The sequence below is a fragment of the Podarcis erhardii genome (genome assembly GCF_964252035.2).
Source record: "Podarcis erhardii genome assembly, chromosome: 15".
Lineage (NCBI taxonomy): Eukaryota > Metazoa > Chordata > Lepidosauria > Squamata > Lacertidae > Podarcis > Podarcis erhardii.
Window position 1 is genome coordinate 4496426 of NC_138505.1, and position 18867 is coordinate 4515292.

At 48.5% G+C, this 18867-nt stretch overlaps 1 protein-coding gene across 10 annotated transcripts in view; it reads left to right on the forward strand.

Annotated features, from left to right (window-relative positions):
- PIP5K1A (phosphatidylinositol-4-phosphate 5-kinase type 1 alpha) overlaps positions 1-16628 on the forward strand; it is a 45042-nt gene extending 28414 nt beyond the window's left edge. For 4 of the 10 annotated variants that reach the window (XM_081840999.1, XM_081840991.1, XM_081840998.1 and 1 more), the window contains 12 exons: positions 249-548; positions 1122-1327; positions 2311-2394; positions 4298-4346; positions 5013-5097; positions 6334-6471; positions 7588-7717; positions 9585-9613; positions 10241-10307; positions 11443-11494; positions 12786-12870; positions 13821-16628. In XM_081840999.1, the coding sequence (XP_081697125.1) occupies positions 249-548; positions 1122-1327; positions 2311-2394; positions 4298-4346; positions 5013-5097; positions 6334-6471; positions 7588-7717; positions 9585-9613; positions 10241-10307; positions 11443-11494; positions 12786-12824 (1179 nt within the window). In that variant the 3' untranslated portion in view covers positions 12825-12870; positions 13821-16628. Of the gene's footprint in view, positions 1-248; positions 549-1121; positions 1328-2310; positions 2395-4297; positions 4347-5012; positions 5098-6333; positions 6472-7587; positions 7718-9584; positions 9654-10240; positions 10308-11442; positions 11495-12785; positions 12877-13820 lie in introns of those variants that run through there. The other 6 variants (XR_014151229.1, XM_081840994.1, XM_081840993.1 and 3 more) reach the window with 6 other exon arrangements.
- Positions 16629-18867: the final 2239 nt, after the last annotated feature.

Sequence of the window (18867 nt, forward strand, 5' to 3'; positions counted from 1 at the left end):
GAGGAAGAGCTGGTCAACTTGGGATGCGACAGAACAATCCGACGTTGTCCCTCTGGTTTTTTGTTTTTAAGCAGCATACGATGAATGAGAGGTTTTATTAAATATAATGATGCTTAAACTACTCTTCATTCTGGGAGGGGTGACTTTTTGGCCCTATCCAGCTCTGAACTTGTTATTATCGTTATTTCCCTTTCACTTTGCAATGAAAACTTTGGCTTTTTTTCCCCTCCCCGCCCCCGCTATTGCAGAACTTGAACCAGAACCCCCGGACCCTCCTCCCCAAGTTCTACGGCCTCTACTGTGTGCAGGCTGGCGGCAAGAACATCCGGATTGTGGTGATGAACAACCTGCTGCCCCGCTCGGTGCGCATGCACCAGAAGTACGACCTGAAAGGCTCCACCTACAAGCGCCGGGCTTCTCAGAAGGAGCGGGAGAAGGTCTTCCCCACCTACAAGGACCTGGATTTCATGCAGGACATTGCCGACGGCCTCTTCCTGGACGCTGACATGTACAGCGCCTTGTGCAAGACTCTGCAGAGAGACTGCTTGGTACGTGGGAGGAGGAAAGTTGTTTGCCCCCAAGGCTCGGGGGTCACCAGGCAGCTTCTGCTCAACACTGAGTTGCGGCAGCTGGGGTCTCTGAGCCAGGTGTGGAGCTTGCAAATGTAAAGAGAGTACTGTGGAACCTCAGTTTTCAAGCGTCTCTGGAGCTGAACGATTCAGAACCTGAATGCCGAAAACCCGGAAGTAATTGCTTCCATTTTTGAACATGCCTTGGAAGTCGAACAGATTCCGCTGTGTCCATTTTTTCAATGGGTTTTGCTGACCGCCCATTGATCCTCGGTTTTCAAATGTTTCAGAAGTCGAACGGTCTTCCAGAATGGATTATGTTAGAAAACTGAGGTTCCACTGTACTAAAAAAAATGGCTAGGAACAAACAACATCGCACAGACTCCCCTTTGCTAGCTCAGGGGAAGGAAATTTGATGCTTGGCAAATCTAGCTGGATTCTAGCTCCCATGGAGAGGGGTGGGCCACAAGTTCCCCATACCTCGATCTAGTTAGATCCTGGTTTTTAGAACATACCGGCGGCATTGTTACCTGTGTGCTTTTGATATTTCAGGTTTTGCAGAGCTTCAAAATCATGGACTACAGCTTGCTCGTGGCAGTCCACAACCTCGACCTGGCTCAGCGGGAGCGCGCCATGGCGGATGGGGCGGCCGTGGCAGACACGCGGCGTCCAGCCCCCCAGAAGGCCCTGTACTCCACAGCGATGGAGGCCATCCAAGGAGAAGCCCGGCGAGGCGGCACCATTGAAACGGATGACCAGTAAGTCTCTGGCCGCTTTGGAACGGGGGTGCCCAGCCAACCAGGCGAGAAGCAAGATCTGAGTCCCTTCGAGAAGATCCTGGTTTTGTTGCCTGCACTGAATTATGCAGATGAAGGACATCTGCGTATTTAGCTTTGTGCAACATTTCATGCTGATGGGAAGAGTGGCCTGTAGCTGTCCTAGAGAGCAGGTTGGAGCTCTAAATTTCAGGGGGCTTGTGGGGTTTGGCATCACCTCAACCATTAGCCTTTGAAATGGGGGCCCCAGAAAGTTCACCTGCTACAGTCTTCACTTTTCCTCCTATATCTGTTATCTCCAAGGAAGCTGCCCTATGCCAGATCAGTTATGTTTCAGAAGCAGGTCTCTGAAGCTAAATTGCTCTGAATTCAGAAGAGGTCATGCAATCCCAATAAGATTTAGATGCTTGGATTGATAATTCTAACCTATAGGAGGCATGACCGGGGGGGGGGGGGGCAGACAGATGCTAGGGGGAGAGGTGCTAACCTCCGTCCTCTGTGTTGTCTTGTGAAGTCCAGGCCTTGGATCCTGTGAGCTGCTCCTTCCCCTCGGAGGCTCCTTAGATCAGCCGTTAAACCAGCCCAACTCAGTGCATTTCCAGCTGCTTTGGGGGTTTCCGGGAGTCGTTCATCTCAAATGACCGGAGGGAGCAGCGGGTTGGGGAAGACCGTGTGACAGCTGAGCAGCGGTTATCTCGACCTCAAACCTCACAAAGCCTTTTGTTCAAGAGCTTTCCAAATGCCTCTCCCCAAAACTGTTGACCTGGCTGTTCTCATGCTGCGAGCCAGTCCTTTCCCCGCTTTGTGTGTGGGCATTTGGCCAAGTGGCAAGCCAGGCCCAACTGTTGCCAGTGGGCTCTGCGTGGGGCTGAACCACAGGGGTGGGAGCAGTGGGTGAAAATGCCTTTTGGCTGGGCTGGGCCACCTTCTGAGACTCGACTCTTTTTTCTTTTTCTCTCGCCCAGAATGGGAGGGATCCCGGCCCGGAACGCCAAGGGGGAGAGGCTGCTTCTCTACGTGGGGATCATCGACGTGCTGCAATCTTACAGGTGAGGAGTCTCCAACTTTGTATCGTGATGGCTTTGCTCGGCTTCCACAATTGCAGGCAGCATTGCTTCTGAATACCAGTTGCTGGAAACTCCAGGAAGTGATTGTTGTGCTGGAACACTCCTTGTGGGTTTCCCACAGGCATCTGGTCGGCCAATGTTGAGAACAGGATGCTGGACTAGATGGGCCATTGGCCTGATCCAGCAGGTCTCTTCTTATGTTCCTGCCACTTCGTCCAGCCATTGACAACCTGGGGCCCTCCAGAGGTTTCTGGAGTACAACTCCCATCATCCCTGACCAGCACAGATGGCAAAAGCTGAAGGCCAAATGCAGCCCTTTGGGCTTCTCTGCCCAGCCCTTAGGACTCACCCAACAAAGGAACTCTTCCTCTTGAGAACTGTGATCGTGCCTCTCGCTTGGCTGGATGGGGAGAGGTGCCTTTGTGTGTGTAAAGGTTTTCGGCATCTGCATAGGCTGGCCTCAACTAGAGCCAGGGCTTTTTCGGCCGTGGCTCCGATCTGGTGGAACACTCTGCCACAAGAGACTAGGGCCCTGCAGGACTTGACATCTTTCCGCAGGGCCTGCTGTTCCACCAAGCCTTTGGCCAGGGGACAGCCTGACTCCCTCCTTTGGCAATCTTCACAGAACTCAAGCCCAATGGTTGCCATCAATTTGATTTGAATTAATTTTATAATGAAATGATTTTAGAATGTTGTATTATTTTATTGTTGTTAGCTGCCCTGAGCCCGGCTTCAGTTGGGGAGGGCGGGATATAAATAAATTATTATTATTATTATTATTATTATTATTATTATTATTATTATTATTATACAAAGACCGGCCCATTGTCCCTCCTGCTCCGACCTCTGGCCCCACTCACCACTGGTGTGTGTGCCCTCACCCCCAAAGTCTTGCCATGCAGAAAAAAAATAGCCCTTGGGTTGACAAATAGTTCCCCACCTCTGATGTGGCTAACCGCTGGCTTTCCAGATGTGGCTAGACTCCCAATTCCCATCCAGAAGTTAGAGGACCCCTCTGAAAGGGGTTGAGCTTTTCTGCGTTGGGATTTTATCTCAAGTCCATGGAAAACTGCTGCCTTGCATTCCCCCAGATACAAAACTTACTGTGGTTATGAGGAGATGCAGAGGCAATCAGTTCAGCAGGCCAAAGGCCGACAGTTAAAGCCGTCAGAGGGGAGCCCAAAGAGGTGCAGGGCTGCCTTTGCCGCCTAAGAAATGGCGACGGGCAAGCGATGAATCTCCTGCTCGCTGGAAGTAATTAAGACTGACGAAGCAGGCTAAGCGGGCAAGCCCTCGCAAATTAGGCTGCACATCAGGTTGAGTTGTTGTGCCGAGGGAAGTGTACAGGAAGTGATAACATGGGGTGGAAGGCAGGCGAGAGGAAAGGGAGCAGGCGGTGGCTTGCTCTGGCCAGGAATTTTCTCAGCTTATTGCATGGTTAGCAAAGTGTTTCTGTGGCGTCAAGGCAACAAACCACTCAGTGGTGAGTTGCAGCCAGTTAAACTTCAGAGTGAGGAATGTGTGCATGTGTTTGGAGGAAAAAACTACAAAAGTAGAAATCAGCCTGCTTTGTGTTTGAGATTTGAGGCTAACCAGACATGCTTAGAATCAGCCATTTTACTTATTAAGAATTGGGGGAATAGCAAAACCAGGGGATCCAGGAGCAGGCAAGGTAATCCTCCTGGCGAGGCCTAGAGCGTCCTTCTGGAAGGAAGCTGAATTTGGGAGGCTTGGATTACAGGCAAGATGGATGGCAGGCCAGCGGACAAAACATGGGGTTAGGAAGAGTGGAAGGTTGCTTTGTCTTCTCTCCCTCCAAAAAATGCACTGATTTTAAAATCTGTGAGGCTAACTTGTCCCCACCTTTCAAAATCTTCCTTACTAGGTTCATTAAGAAGTTGGAGCACTCGTGGAAAGCCCTTGTTCATGATGGGGTGAGCAGCCAAAACCCACTGCTTCTTGCTGTTCTGTCTTGTCTGGGAAGTGCTGGGTGGTGACGATTATTTGCTTTTCGTTTGAAGAGGGAGGAAAGGGGGGTGTAAAGGAGAGGGGAGAGAATGCTATCCCCCCCCCCCGCTTTTGTATGTCATTTTGGGCTGTCATTTCTTTGGGGGGTGGGGGGAAACCAGAGCCTGCAGATACAAGGATCCAGTCATTTTGTGGTGTTTTTTTATTTGTTAGCGGCCTTGGGTTTCTTCCTAGAACTAGATGGTGTAATAATTTGTTGTTGTTTTCAGTAAATAGAATGAAGCTTTTGGGGTGAACTCTCCTTAATGCTTTGGGGTGGTTTCTCCAGAGAAGCCCACCTGACACCAAACATCTTTTTGGGCACCAGTTTTTGACTTCTTTTCTGGCGTACAATGGGCCCTTTTGTTATGAATTATCAGTTTCTGGTCAGTTTTTTTCTGGCCATGTATTGCATAGATGTCAGCTTTTGAGGTGGCTTTTTTGTACTATGTGGGCAAATTGTTGCTGGTTTTATTCCGATTTAAATTTTGTTGCCTTGGTTGATTTTTTGTTTAAAGTCCCTCACACCTGCTTTCATCCTTGTTTACTTGATGTGACTCTTTGCTGTTTGCCTCTTCATTGCTGTTTTGCAGGACACGGTTTCGGTTCACCGGCCCAGTTTTTATGCGGAAAGGTTCCAGCGGTTCATGTGTAACGTTGTCTTCAAGAAAATCCCTTGTAAGTTACTTAGGTTCACTGGTCACAAACATACCCTGTTCTGGGCGGGTAGAGCTCTAGCAGGCTTTTCTGGGCCCCCTCTGAAAATAGCATGACAATTCTGCTGCGTCGGTGCTTTGGAAGGATTCCCACCGGACCCAAAGTAAACCCTGCCATACTGGATGGTACATGATCTAAGCAGTTCTTAGCCCAGGCCATGGGACATTTGCCTCTCCAGATGTTTGCATCATCATTCCTATTATTTTTATTATTATTATTACTTTCTGCCCTTCCAAAGGAGCCCAGGGAGACAAACATCAAAAAGTTAGAGCAGTACAAATTAAAAAGAATTGCAGAGTTAGACAATAAGAAACCATTGGAGCTTCTAAAAAACCTTGACAAGCAATAGCCATGCTGGCTGACGGGAGTCCAACAGCGCCCAAAAGGCCGCAGGTGATCGAGAAGCCACTTAGGGAGAGAGGCTGAAGCTCGGTCACAGTGCCAGGCTTTGCCTGTCGATGGCCCCTGGGTTGACTATCCAGCCTATCTGGTTAAAGCTGCCTGGCTTGAGGAGACCTCCAAAAGCTGCTGCCTGTTTGAGCACGTGACACTGGTGACGATGAACCAGTGGGCTGACTTTGGAACAAGGCAGCTCCTGCAGCCCCGGCTTCAGAGCCAGTGATCAGGCCCCATGCCTTGAGGTGAAGGTGCAGGCCTAACACCTTATCTGTTTCATTTATTTCTTGCATTTCTATGCCACCTTTTTTCTCTTAAGGAGCTCAAAGTGGCACTCGTGGTTCTCCCCTTCCTCGCATAGTCCACACAAAAGCCCTTTGAGAGGACTGAGAGGCAGTGACTGGTCCCCAAGGTCACACCCAGGCAGCTTCCTGGCTTGAGTGGGGATTTGTACTGTGGGTCTCCCCCGTATCCTAGTTCAGCACTCTGCCCACTACAAAAAAGGGTCTTGCTCAGCAAACCCCCAAAGAGAGCATCCCTTCAAGACCCTGGGAAACCACTAAACTACAGTATGTTGGGCATTTCAGTTCCATTTTCCTCCCCAGTGGTCCTAACTTGGTTATTGCTGAGTCACAGCTACTTAAAAGGCTTTCTATTTCAAGTGATTTGAGTATCCTTAAACCCCACCCCAATATATTTTGTGTGTGTTAAGCCTTGTGCCTTGCTTAATAGGCAAGACAAAGGCTGCCAATAAGGCTGCATCTGGTATACACGTCTGTGGTTTCTCTTTCCCTTTCCAAGTTAAATCTTCCCCTTCGAAAAAGAGCCGGTCTGGTGCAGGACCTCCCCGGCGGCCAGGCCAGGGTGGCGCCCCATCCCAGGTGCAAGGGCTGTGCGAGGCAAAAGCGCAGTTCACGATGGAGGCGGAAGTCGAGCAAGGTTGGTGGCTCCCCAGAGGTTTGGGGGGGGTGGGGAGGACGAGGAGGCATGTCAGGACCAAGGCCTTCCTGCCTGTCCCAGCCTGACAAGCCGCGGCGACACCCGGAGTTGTCTTCATCACTTCCTCAGCTGCAGCATTCCATGCTTCAGGAGGGGAGGTTTCATGCTCCTTGCATGAGAACCCTCCGCAGAGACAGGGGAAAGACTTGCTGGGGGGCCAGACTCTTTTGTTCAGATGCTTTCATGCCCCTTCCGTGCGTAATGGCTCAGCCCAGTGGTGGATTTAGCCAGGGGTGGGGCTTCTGTTTGTCTCTGTCAGCATGATGCGGTTCAAACTACAGTGGTGCCTCGCAAGACGAAATTAATCCGTTCCGTGAGGCTCTTCGTATAGCGGTTTTTTTGTCTTGCGAAGCAAGCCCATTGACAGCTTAGCAGATTAGCACTATTAGCGGTTTAGCGGCTTTTAGCGGATCAGCTGATAAGCGGCTTAGGGCTTAGGAAAAGGGGGGGGAAAAGGGGGAAAACCCCGCAGGAACTCGCAAGACATTTTCATCTTGCGAAGCAAGCCCATAGGGAAATTCGTTTTGCGAAGCGCCTCCAGAACAGAAAACCCTTTCGTCTAGCGGGTTTTCCGTCTTGCGAGGCGTTCGTCTTGCGGGGCACCACTGTAGTCTGGGATGGAGTGGGGTAGGGCAGAGACCCAGAGGAAGTGGATAGAGCGTTTTCTTCCAGGTTCAATCCCCAATGGCGTCTACAGGCCGGGCTGAGAGAGAGAGCCATGGAGCTCTGGAGAGCAGCTGCTGCCAATCAGTGTAGACACCACTATGCAAGCTGGCCCAAAGCTCTGACTTGGTACAAAGCAGCTTCCTATGGTACTATCTGAAGCGAAGCAGGGATCTCTTGAGGAAGCCTCTCCCATCTACAGCACGGAACAACGCCAAGGGTTCCCCCAGCTGGGAGTGGGTGAGCACCCAAGGGTAGAAATCCTGGCAGGTTCCATACTAAGACATGAAAGGAAGAACAGGGAGGATGAAGATGCCAAATTACAAATTACAAATTACAGTGTCTTCAAATTACAGCTTTAAAGCTTGACCACCCCTTTTCCCTCTTCTTCAGGTTCCCAGCTGGGCCGCCCTGACCTTCTCCCCCACACTCCCCTTGCAGAGGAAATAAACAGCGACTCAGCTGCCACAACCTTATCCACCTCCTCCTTGGGGAGCAGAAGCCACGATTCACCAGCCAACAGGTAAGGCTGGGCCCGGCTGCTGGCTTCTTGTTTTCCATGTGTGTATGTGTAGAAACCAGTCTGCCATAAGACTGTTCATAGTGAGGCTGGGTTTATTTTATTACAAAATGAACTGTCGCATCCTGCGATCTAGGGCTGAGGATCTGCAGGCAGTAGTCATAGCAGCCCAGATTTGCAGTTGGCTTTCCCTGATGGGAAGTGGGTGCCTTGGGAAAGTGACTGAGGTGTGCTGCACAAATCCTTTGGTCCCTCCCCTCCCCTGTAATAGAGCAAATTTATTTGGCTGTGGTTTGTATTCTCCCCCCCCCCCTTCTTTTTGCCTTCGAAGCTGGCAGCTGGTGGGCCAGCTGGCATCCCTCAAGGAGTGGGTTTGGGGTCTGCCTGCTCTCGCTGACCTTTAGTCTACTATAAGTCGAAGTTCAACAGGGAGATGAGGGACACAGACACCAGGCCACACCCGAGGTTCAGAGGCAGGAAGCTATGGAATTTCAGGGGTGTGGGTGTGTAGGGGGCTCTAATAATATTAATTATTATTATTATTATTATTATTATTATTATTATACCCCACCCATCTGGCTGAGTCCCCCAGTTTCCCCACTCTGGGTGGCTCCCAATTGAGTGTTAAAAACATCCTGTTTGTGAGCTTTTCAGGGAAGGCATCTGCTTGGGACGGGAAACTAGAGCAGACAGACTTTTGCTGTTCTTAGAGCTCCCCAAGGGCTTTTCAGGGGGTGTTACGAGAAGCTGTAGGATCAGGACTTCACTTCTCCCTCGCAACTTCCCCTTGCTTAGGAAGAAACATCCAAGCAGGCTGCAATTCACATTAGATGCCCCAGTCTCCAGGCAGAACACCAATGTAGACTGGCTGTTTTGTCACAAAGACCCTTGGCAACATCTTCATTATCCCAAGATTTGCCTTTGCGGGGCAAGAGGATTTTGGCATGCAAGTTCAAAACTGATCCTGTACTTAGCCCAGCCCCCCCTTCTAAGCTTAGTCTTCAGCTGCATGACCAGCGGTATTGCCATTTACAACTAGCTTTAAAAAAACACCAACAACCCTGTTTTAATTGCAACAGGCTCTTTGCCAAAAGCAGTTTTGCTCGGGGGCCTTGTGACCTGAGTCAGCTCCTGCATTTGGGAATCTCCCCTTTTAAAATAAAAATTTGCGTGGCATGAATAGACAGAGATGAGGGAAATCACAGCTTCAGGTAGGGAGCTGTCAGGTTTTTTGAGGGTGCTTAATTGAAGTCACTCATCAGTTGTGGTTTAAAAGTCAGTCTTGTCTTGCTTCTCCCCCCTTTTGCACCTTACTGGATGAAATGCAATTGCGCTTTCTTGACACAAATATACCACACTAGCTTGATTTCTCTCTCGCCACCCTTTTCATGTAATGTTCCTTCCCTTCTCCCCAATCCCCAACCCAGCCTCACCCCCATTTCCACCCCCGTCTCCTGTATGTAACAAGAAGATGAGAAGAGGAGATTTAAGGAAATAAAAAGGGGGTGATGCTGGGTTGGGGGTTAATTAGCAGCTCCACCTGCTGGTGGTTTATTTTTAAGGGTGGGGGGGAAATCCCTCCTGGACTAAAGATTAACATTTTACTGGCATCTCTTGCTGAATCAGCAGCTTGGAAATTGGATTGTGAATCGCAGGGGTGGGATTCTTCTCCAGGATAAAGTAGAAAAAAAGAGGGAGAATATATATGAACTTTTTTGTTTTCTTGGTTCAGCCATGCCAGCTGTTTTGGGTTTGGTTTTTTTGCTCCTTTTCAAAAAAGTATTGTGCAAAGCAGCTCAGATTCCTAGATCCTTGCCACCGAGAATCAGGCATGCTCTCCATCTCTTTCTCTTTTTATTTCTCTGTTTAGGTCGATAGGAGTGGAAGTGCACAAATCAGGTACCTCAAAGGATCCGACTCCAGAGACCTCCTTCCCTAGGTGAGGGGTGGGGGGCCAAGACCTGAACCGTGGTTTAGTAGCTGTCTCTTTTTCACCTTTGAACTTGAGGAGGGGCTTTTCTGCTGTCCTGATTGGATGGTGTTTGGATTATTCTTACGTTGTGCTGAAATGCCTCTTTGCTGTGACTGTACGGGGCAGGGGCAGAGCAGGAATCCATGCCTTGTCAGCTCTCTGCCCTCCCCATCACCTGTAACCATCCTGCAAAGGTTCCTGTTGCCCAGCCTACCCACACCTGGGATGGAGAGTACCCCACAATGTGGACTGAACAGATCCCCAGAGGCATCTGGCTAACTATTATGGGAAAGAAGGGTACTGGATTTGAGATCGGCCATTGGTCTGATCCAGCGAAGCTGCTATTCCCACCTCCCTGCCTACTCAGTCAGCCATACAGACTTCTAGCCCTCCTTTAGCTGCCCCAGAAAGCAGACTCTAAAGGCTGGGTCTCACTGCTGTTCAGACGGCTTCCTTGGGTTTCTCACAGCTTGGTGTCCAGCTGTGTTTTCAGTCTCGCCCACATAGAATGATGCACTTAACCCTTCCCCCTTCCCCTTTTAATCTTTGCCTAGGTTACAGGCAGAGCTATGCAGACATGTGTTCTAGCAAGACCAGGTTCAGCCTCAGCAGTAGCCGTAGGTGAGATGAGACATACGCAGACCAGCCGGTGGGGCATTTTTGTTCTATTTATTTACAAGCTCGAAAGCTATTCCAAAAGGAAAAGAAAATTGCTTATAGTTTAAGGGAGGTAGAGACCGCCTTGCTTTGTCTGTCTTTACACAAACCAGGAAGCCCTTAGGCAGGTGCATCTGAATCCGGTTTTTAGCACCCCTTTCTCTGTAGGGCTCGGAACAGATTGTGGGATTAAAGAAATAAATAAGGCATGATAAGCTCCTGTCAGCCAACTTCTTTTATTTTGGGGGTTTCCGCCTTACACTTCAGATAGACCCCCCCAGGACATCTTAAGAAAACAACAGCCACAATCAAAACATACAAATGATACGTTTTGAGAGAGGTGTGCGAAGACTGCACAGAAATGAAAAGGCAGGGTCAAAAACACCTGGGGGAAACCAAGGCAGCTTATCCTGTCCTCAAAACAGCATCAAGGGGAGCCTCCCTGGGGATTGTGTTCGGGAGTTTGGGTGCCGCAGCTTCAAAGGCAGGGAAACCGCGTTGGCTGTGAGCAATTCGCCTGGCCGCCTCCCTGCCTTGCACTGACCCCTCGGGGTTCTTCCACAACACATTCTTCCTTCGCCTCTTTCTCATCTACTTTTAGATAACCCCCATTGCCCCATTTTTGAGGAGCTTCTCCCAGCCCCTGTGAAGATTGGGGGGAGGGGGAGAGAGAGAAATTGGAGCTAGGGATTTGTGCCACCTTGTGAAAAGGCCAGTTTGTGTTTTGCACATGCGTTGGTTGAAAGACCGGGAGTAGGCTTTAAAAAGCCGGCAAAACAATTGTGTTTTAAAGCAGTCTTCTTCCTTAAGAAGCCTTCACTTCACTTTGTCCCTTGCTACACAAATAGCCCCCTATTCTGCCATCTCCCTTTTTGGCTGTCGCAGCACGTAGTGTGTTTTCTCAGCTGAAACAGGCTATAGAAATGCAGCACATTTTAGAGAGGCTGCCATCACTTGCCTCTTGATTTTTAAGAGAGAGGTTTCCTTAACCCGGAAGATCTTGGGGGAAGGGAAGGAGTTGGGGGGTCACTGGTGTGTGTTTAATAGAGTACAGCCGTCTCAGGAATGATGAAAGGTCTGTCTCTTGATCTCCACATAGGTCACAGGAAAACAGCTTATCTTCAGAGGTAGCTAGTTCAACGTTCTCCCAAGTAGGTGAAAAACTCACCCTGTCAGACAAGGAAGCCATCAATGTGCGGTGTCCCAATAATACCCAGGAATGGGAAGAACCTCTGGCCCTCCAGATGTTGCCAGACTTACAACTCCCATCATCATCATCATCCCTGAATGTTGGCTGTGCTGGTTGATGGGAGTTGGGAGTTCCAGCAATCTCTGCAGGGCCACAGATGATGGTCATCCCCATCCCTTAAGGCACAGTCCCCCCCAGCATGGAATTGCATGTTGGGCTTATTGCAAGTTGGAAACTGCCTTGGATTTGGTCCCCCCCCTTTTTTTTCTCTCTCGGGGTGTTGAGTCACATTAATCAAGGTCTAATTCCCGCTCAGCCGGTAATTCTGCACTCAAGACTTTTGCACAGTTTTAATTCTCCTGCATGCAGAAAGCTAGTTCATCAGGGAGAAGGGGAGGTTTCCTGCTTGCAGCCATTCTTATTTTTTTATAGAAGAGCCCCAGATCCCATCAAACTGCCACCTGCAGCTGGAAGCGATTGCAGCCAAGACACAGACTTTCTCCCTCTAGTGCGATCAGCTTCTGTCTGCAGCTGAACTCTCTCTTGGTTCAGGTTGAGGCAGAGAGTTGGTCTGGAGAAGTTAAGTGGATTCAAAAGAAGCGAGATCAGAGAAAGAGCAACAGGAACCTGGGAAGGGCTAAGCAAGCAGCTATACAGAAATAAGACCCCACCTTTCATCCCCGTGTGCTTCAAGAGCTACTCTTGTTACCAGCAATAAAAATTTTAACTTCACAAACGCCCCCTCCCCACCACCCTCCATGGAAATGATGAATGAGAAGGTCAAACTTTCTCAAGCTTTGGTTTTTACCAGTTGGTTTGGCTGAGATTTTTTTCTGCATGTTGTGGATTAAACTAATCAGCAAGGAGCTGATATTTCCCCTTCCTGCAGTGGAGGCAAAGGAAAGACTCAGCAGCCCTGAGACCCCTCTGGGAACCAACGGGAAGTTCCTTGCATCTTGATGGTCTCCTCCTCTGTGAGGACAGGGAGCTAGACAAGATGAACCTCCTTTGTCCTGATACAGCTGTGGGGTTCTTCGGGGGAGAGGTCCTTACTACCGACCAGCTGGCCACTTATGGGGAGGAAAGGGATGCCTTTGTAGCAAACACCTGACCCTGAAAGCTGGTAGCATAAATGAACACCAGTCCTGTTTTTGAGCAGCCTTTTCAGTGTAACCTGGGGAGGCCACACGTCATATAGTGCCCCTTTTTAAAGCATCTTTTTTTTCCCCTCTCTCCCCTCTGCCCCCACCCAGCATTTCTCCAGGACCCTCCGCACCAGGACGTCCCTCTGAGCTGACGGAGCAATTTGAAGACTTGCCAGAGACGGAGATCAGCTTTGTAAGTTGTCCTTTTTTTACAGGAAGGACGGGTCGCCAGCTTGGTGCCCTCCTGGCAACTGCATTGGACTCTTGGAACTCGCTGTTAGACCTAGGCGGCCGCTTGTTGACTTTACCTGTGCTTATTTGTTTAATAAATTTTACAGAAGAATCCCAAAGCAGTTTACAAGGAGAATAAAACAATAGAATTGCAGTCGTACCTCGGCTCCTGAACGCCTTGGGAGTTGAATGTTCAGGCTCCTGAACGATCAAAAACCAGAAGTGAGTATTCTGGTTTTTGAACGTTGTTTTGGAAGCCGAACCTCCAACGAGGCTTCCGTAGCTTCTGATTGGCTGCAGGAGCTTCTTGCAGCCGATCGGAAGCCGAACGTTTCAGAAATCGAATGGTATTCCGGAACGGATTCTGTTCAACTTCAGAGGTACGACTGTATCAGTAAAAACAACTATTAAAATGTTCAAAAGAGAAACATCAGCTAAAAACACATTAAAACATACATCCACATTCTGCATCTATGTCTAGGAAGGCCTGTCTAAACAAAAATGTAGTCTAAACCAAAAAGAGTACAGAGAAGTTGCTGATGTCAATAGGCAGGGAGTTCCAGAGTTACGCTGCTGCTCGCAGCTGACCTGTTAAGGTAGCTCCCACTTCCAGGGTAGCACAAGAGAAGTTCCTGTTTTAGCCACAGTAGTTAAATAAAACCCCACAAGATCAGAACCGAAATGGATTCAGGGTTTGCACTCTCTGATCCCCCTCATCCAGAACTGGTACTACTTTCCACTTTTTAAAAAATCCTCATTTCTTCCCAAGGATATTTCAGTTTGCTTCCTTCCAAAAATGGCATATCCTTTTCTCCTGCAATGCATCACTCCACCACAGAAATCTCCGCCTAAGCTGCAGGCACGACCTTCCTGAAACCTGCCTAACTCCCTTTTCTTTTTCTTTTTTTGCAGTGAAATATCTTGGGGTGGATTCCTTCTTTAGACGTGAGCGGAAGACTTTCCCCCATGCTCTCTGCGTTGTCTGTGGAGCACTGAACCTCCAGCCCTTCCCAGGCTGCTGATACCTAGAACTTTTAACTGATCTGAACAGACAAAACGGGGGGCTCAGCCCCTCTCTCACACACCTGCGGCAAAGTAGTGTTATCCGCCAACGTTCCTGAAGCCCGCCGGGTCTCTGATGGGGGATCCCAGGTTTCCTCTGGCGCAGGCGGAAGAGCTTCCCTGAGCCACAGGGGTTTTCCAGGCTGTGTCTCAAGAAGGGACAGGTACCCTTCCAGGTGGTCCCAAATGCCTGAGCAGAGAATGTCTTGATGCTGCGAAGGGGCTCCTCTCTGCTCCCGATCCTCCATGGGAGCAGAAGGGGGGGGGATCAGGGGTGTCTGTTGGTCTTGGAACGCTTAGCAAAAGGATGAACGTTGACGTTTTATTTTTAACTTGTATTTAAAACTCCCCCCCCCTTCAAACTGCCGTATTGGGGTGTTGGTTTTTTAGGTTTTTTTTTTTTTAACGTATGTCGTTTTTAGGTCAAGAAACTTCTGACGCACCAAGAACAGCCTTTTTTCCAAGGGAGAAACTATCCTCTTGGTGGGGGCGAAGGGGTGTGTGTCACACATCCAAGGACATCTTGCTAATGTTTAAATCTTGATTTTTATTTTAGCGCAAGCGATAGCACCTCGCCCCCTTTAAACTCTACTGTAAGCACGTCTGCTCAGAAGCAAAGACGGTCAGATGCTGGTTTTTAAGCCTTCAGCATTTTACTAGCGGACCAAACTTAATCCCCCCTGGCCTTTGTGAGGGAGGAAGACACCTCCCTTTCTCAGTATTAAGTCCTTTAAGGGACTCCAGACTTATAAACCTCCTTTTTAAAAAAAGAAAATTTTGAAATTCCCTGGTTTCTGGTTTGTTTCTTTTTAATTATACATATATATACACACATATATATCTGTGCTCAGATCTTAGCACCGAGGCTTTCCAGCTCCTTTTGCTTTATAAAAACAGCCAAGTTCCTCCTTTGTACGTAGTGAAAGTTTTCTATCGCGTTCCAAGTTGTGATGCCCTTCGACTCTGAAGAAAGCAACTAGGTCTTTAAACTAGGGGGAGAGAGCGTGAGGCAGAAGGCAGCATAAAACCTTAGTGAGAGAATCACTAAACTTTCCAAACAGGAGCCCCTTTGGCAGTTTGGAACTTGTGTCATGCCAATAACTTTTGGGTTGGTTTCTTTTTATAAAAAAAAATTAATATTCTACATATACGGTCAAGTTGAAATCATGACAGCCCTTTCCTCCCTAGAGAATTCCACCAAGAGAATTTATATTTCTCCTAAATGTATTTTTTTATATCCCCCTTGCTGTCAGTAATCACAGTAAGAAGCTTAGAGGCTTATGAAGACAGGTCAGTTTTATTCTGTTTAAAATGTTGGTGTATAGTGGAAGTTCCACCGGAACCTAAACTTGAAGCAAAACGCTTTTTTTCTGTAAGGGACAGGGAGTGCCCCACAAGTTCACATACCCCCTCCCCTTTTTCAGTGCCTGCTGTGGGTGTAGCCAATTTTTGACTACCCATGGTTAGCTTTTCACAGGTGGGCTGCACCTTAGGGACAACCAGGGTTAGCCATTATACTTGGCCTAGGCTTGACAAGTGTACCTTGTTTAACCCTGAATAGGGGAGGAAGGACGAACGGAGCACTCCTGATCTCTTAGATACGATGAGGAGATCAGGAAGTATGCCGACATGTCAGGAATAATTGGTTGATTCTATTTTTTTTTTTTTTAAAAAAAAGTGGCGACAGGGACAAATCCTATTTTGCATTCATAATGCAGAAAAGTAGTTAAATTCCTGCAGTTTTTCTAGCCATACAGAACTCCAGGTGACAACACAGCTTTGTGTTTGGAGGAATTACTTCCTTGCCTTACCCTGCCCTCTCCACAATTCTCTTTAAGAGTTCTATTTTAAGTAAATGTCTATATTAGACACCCTTTGACTCTTCGGAAACATCCCCAGAATCGTCTATTTTTGTCCCTCGAGGAGGAAAAGAACACAAGCTTTTTTTTTTTTTTTTTTTTTTGGTTTTTTTTTCATAATGTTAATATTTATGAAGTTGTATTTAAGTGTATTCTTCCACACCCACCAAACCCCAAACCCCCTCCCCCCAATTTCCATGGGGGAAAATCAGCTCTTCGAGCTGAAGGTGAGAGGAGGTGGGGTTCTTTCTATAGTGTTACGATTTAATGACTTTGCTTTGACTGGGTTTTAAGGAAGCAGCAAGTTCTGGCGTTTTTTAAAAAATTGGGGGGTGGGGAAGACAACCCTCGCCTTGGACCTGTTTTAAAAAGCTCCAAGTCAGCCTCAAGAAGTGAGTGGGACTGGTTTCTCATTCAACGCCGGGACTAACTGCCATTACCTCCCGTCACCGGAGGCGGGACAACTGAGGACTATCTGCTTCGCGCAGCCACATCCATGACTTGTTTCTGGCGCAGAGAGAGAGAGAATGAATGAATACACGGTTGGGTTCTGGACCTGCCCAAACATCCTTGTAGCCGCCCATCTCGATGTGCCGTGCCGTGGATTTTTGTCACTTCGCCCCTTGTGACTCTGAGGCATATCATTGCCTGTTCAAATGGATGTTGAAACCCCCTTCCCTTCTCTCTCAGAAAACAACAACACCCCACGCCTGTTTTATCAGCTTCATCTGTCGGACACGATGGGGCGTAACATGCCGTGTGCTACTCGGTCCAATAAAGTTGTCTTTATTTCTTTTAAGAGCGTCCGCCTGTGCAACCGCATTTGTGCATTACTGTGATTTGGATTTCTTTTACATTACGCTTGCCTGCTCCCTGAGGTCGTCTCCTTACTCATGGGTAGGGTGTCCCCGCCGCTAAAAGGCGCCGATGGGGCTCTTATCTTACCCCACCTGGGATTGGATCTCTTCCCTTGCTCCGGGGGGCAGAGACGCAGGAGGTTTCCTTGCAGGATAAACCTGGTCTCAGCAGAAACGGAGGTGGCCTTGAAGCCTGAAACCCAGTCTACCTCGCAAGGTTGTTGTAAAGCGTAAAAGGAGGTGAGGATTGGAGACCTGTGCCTGCTGCTCTGAACTCCATGGAGGGAGAAGGAAGAGTGGAATAGGAATTTAGTCATTTACATTCCCTCCATGTCACTATCAGAGTTTTTCCCAAGCCACACTGTTCTTGAGTCCTGCTTTGAACCCCTAAGTAGCCTTCATGAACTCTGTTTATGTCTCTTGCTTGTAGGTAGAGGATAGATTGATGCGTGGTTCAAAACTAGGTAAAGGTAAAGGGACCCCTGACTATTAGGTCCAGTCGTGGCTGACTCTGGGGTTGCAGCGCTCATCTCGCTTTATTGGCCGAGGGAGCCGGCGTACAGCTTCCGGGTCATGAAGCCAGCATGACTAAGCCGCTTCTGGCAAACCAGAGCAGCGCATGGAAACACCGTTTACCTTCCCGCCGGAGCGGTACCTATTTATGTACTTGCACTTTGACGTGCTTTCGAAGTGCTAGGTTGGCAGGAGCAGGGACAGAGCAACAGGAGCTCAGCCCGTGGCGGGGATTCGAACCGCCAACCTTCTGATCGGCAAGTCCTAGGCTCTGTGGTCTAACCCACAGCGCCACCTGTGTCGCGGTTCCAAACTAGCCTACTATAAAACTATAAAATTTGCATTAGTTGCTCTGCACACTTTTGCCTCTGGCCCTCAGGAGGTTACTTAGAAGGCAATGCGGCCCTTGTGCTGAAAGCATTCCCCACCCCTCTTCTAAGGCTACATCAGAGGGTAGCTGGGTCCCAATGGCCCCTGAGGCTGTTTTCTCCAACTCAAGTCCATCAGCTGATGTCCTTCATGATGTCATTTGATGGGCAGGAGGGCGCCGTTAAATCCTGCCTTGACTCTGGGGTGTACCCATACCTCCACTTTGGCTAAGTCATGGTGATGTCAGGTGATTGACAGGTCGGTGGCCCTGCTGACTCAGCCACCAGATCTGGCCCACAAGGAAGATGGATCTGAACCATAGAGCCAAAGAGAGTTTCCAACCTTGGCCTGTAAGGGTCGCAGAGGCATTTTTTCCTGAACCAAAAAATTGTACTGTTGAAATGAAGGCAGCAAGGCTGTGAGATCATTTTGGTTTCAACACTGGCAGCTGCATAACCAGAGCTTCTAGAGACAGGAGTCCCTCTTAGCTGGAGATTCCAGGAACCGGACCTGGGATTTTCTGCTGCTCAACCCCTGATCATTGATAATTACATTTACACAGAACAGATGCACAAACACATAGAGGCATAAAGAAATGTTTACATACCCAAGGATTTATACAAGCACAATACGCAAACATGCATATATATACCCACCCCCATGTTACAAAACGGACTATTTTTTTCAGAGCCTGCGCGTAGAAGGAAAAAGGCATATTTTGTGTTTTGGTGCTGTAAACCTCCCTGTGATCGGTGGAAAGGACAGTGTATAAATTAAATTATTTTATTGTGTTTATGTATCCCACCTTTTTTATCCAAGTTGCTCAGAGTGGCCCACACGGTTCCTCCCCCTACTCATTTAATCCCTGCAAAGTAGGTTAGCCTGGGAGGCAGTGAACACCAGCCCCCCCAGTGAGTGCTTAAGAGTGGGAGAATTTGAACCTGGGTCCTAGCCTGATGCTCTAACCTGGGGGTGGATCTATTATGAAATGAATGGTATTTGGGGCCCCTTATCCCATAGGGACTCCAGAAGTAAGTTTAGTCCACATTGCTTAGTTTTTGAGGCTAGTAGACCCAGTTTCAGTCGCATGACACATAACTAATTTTTTTGTGGTATATATGTTTCAATCCCAAAGACTAAGAGTCAGTAGCACAGATGTTGTAATGGTGGAGTGCTGTGGTAAATTGGCTGTTCGGCTGTGGCTAATGGATCCCCCCCCCCCTTTTTAACAGAGGTCAAGACCCATGATAATAATAATAATGTTTATTTATACCCCTCCCATCTGACTGGGTTTCCCCA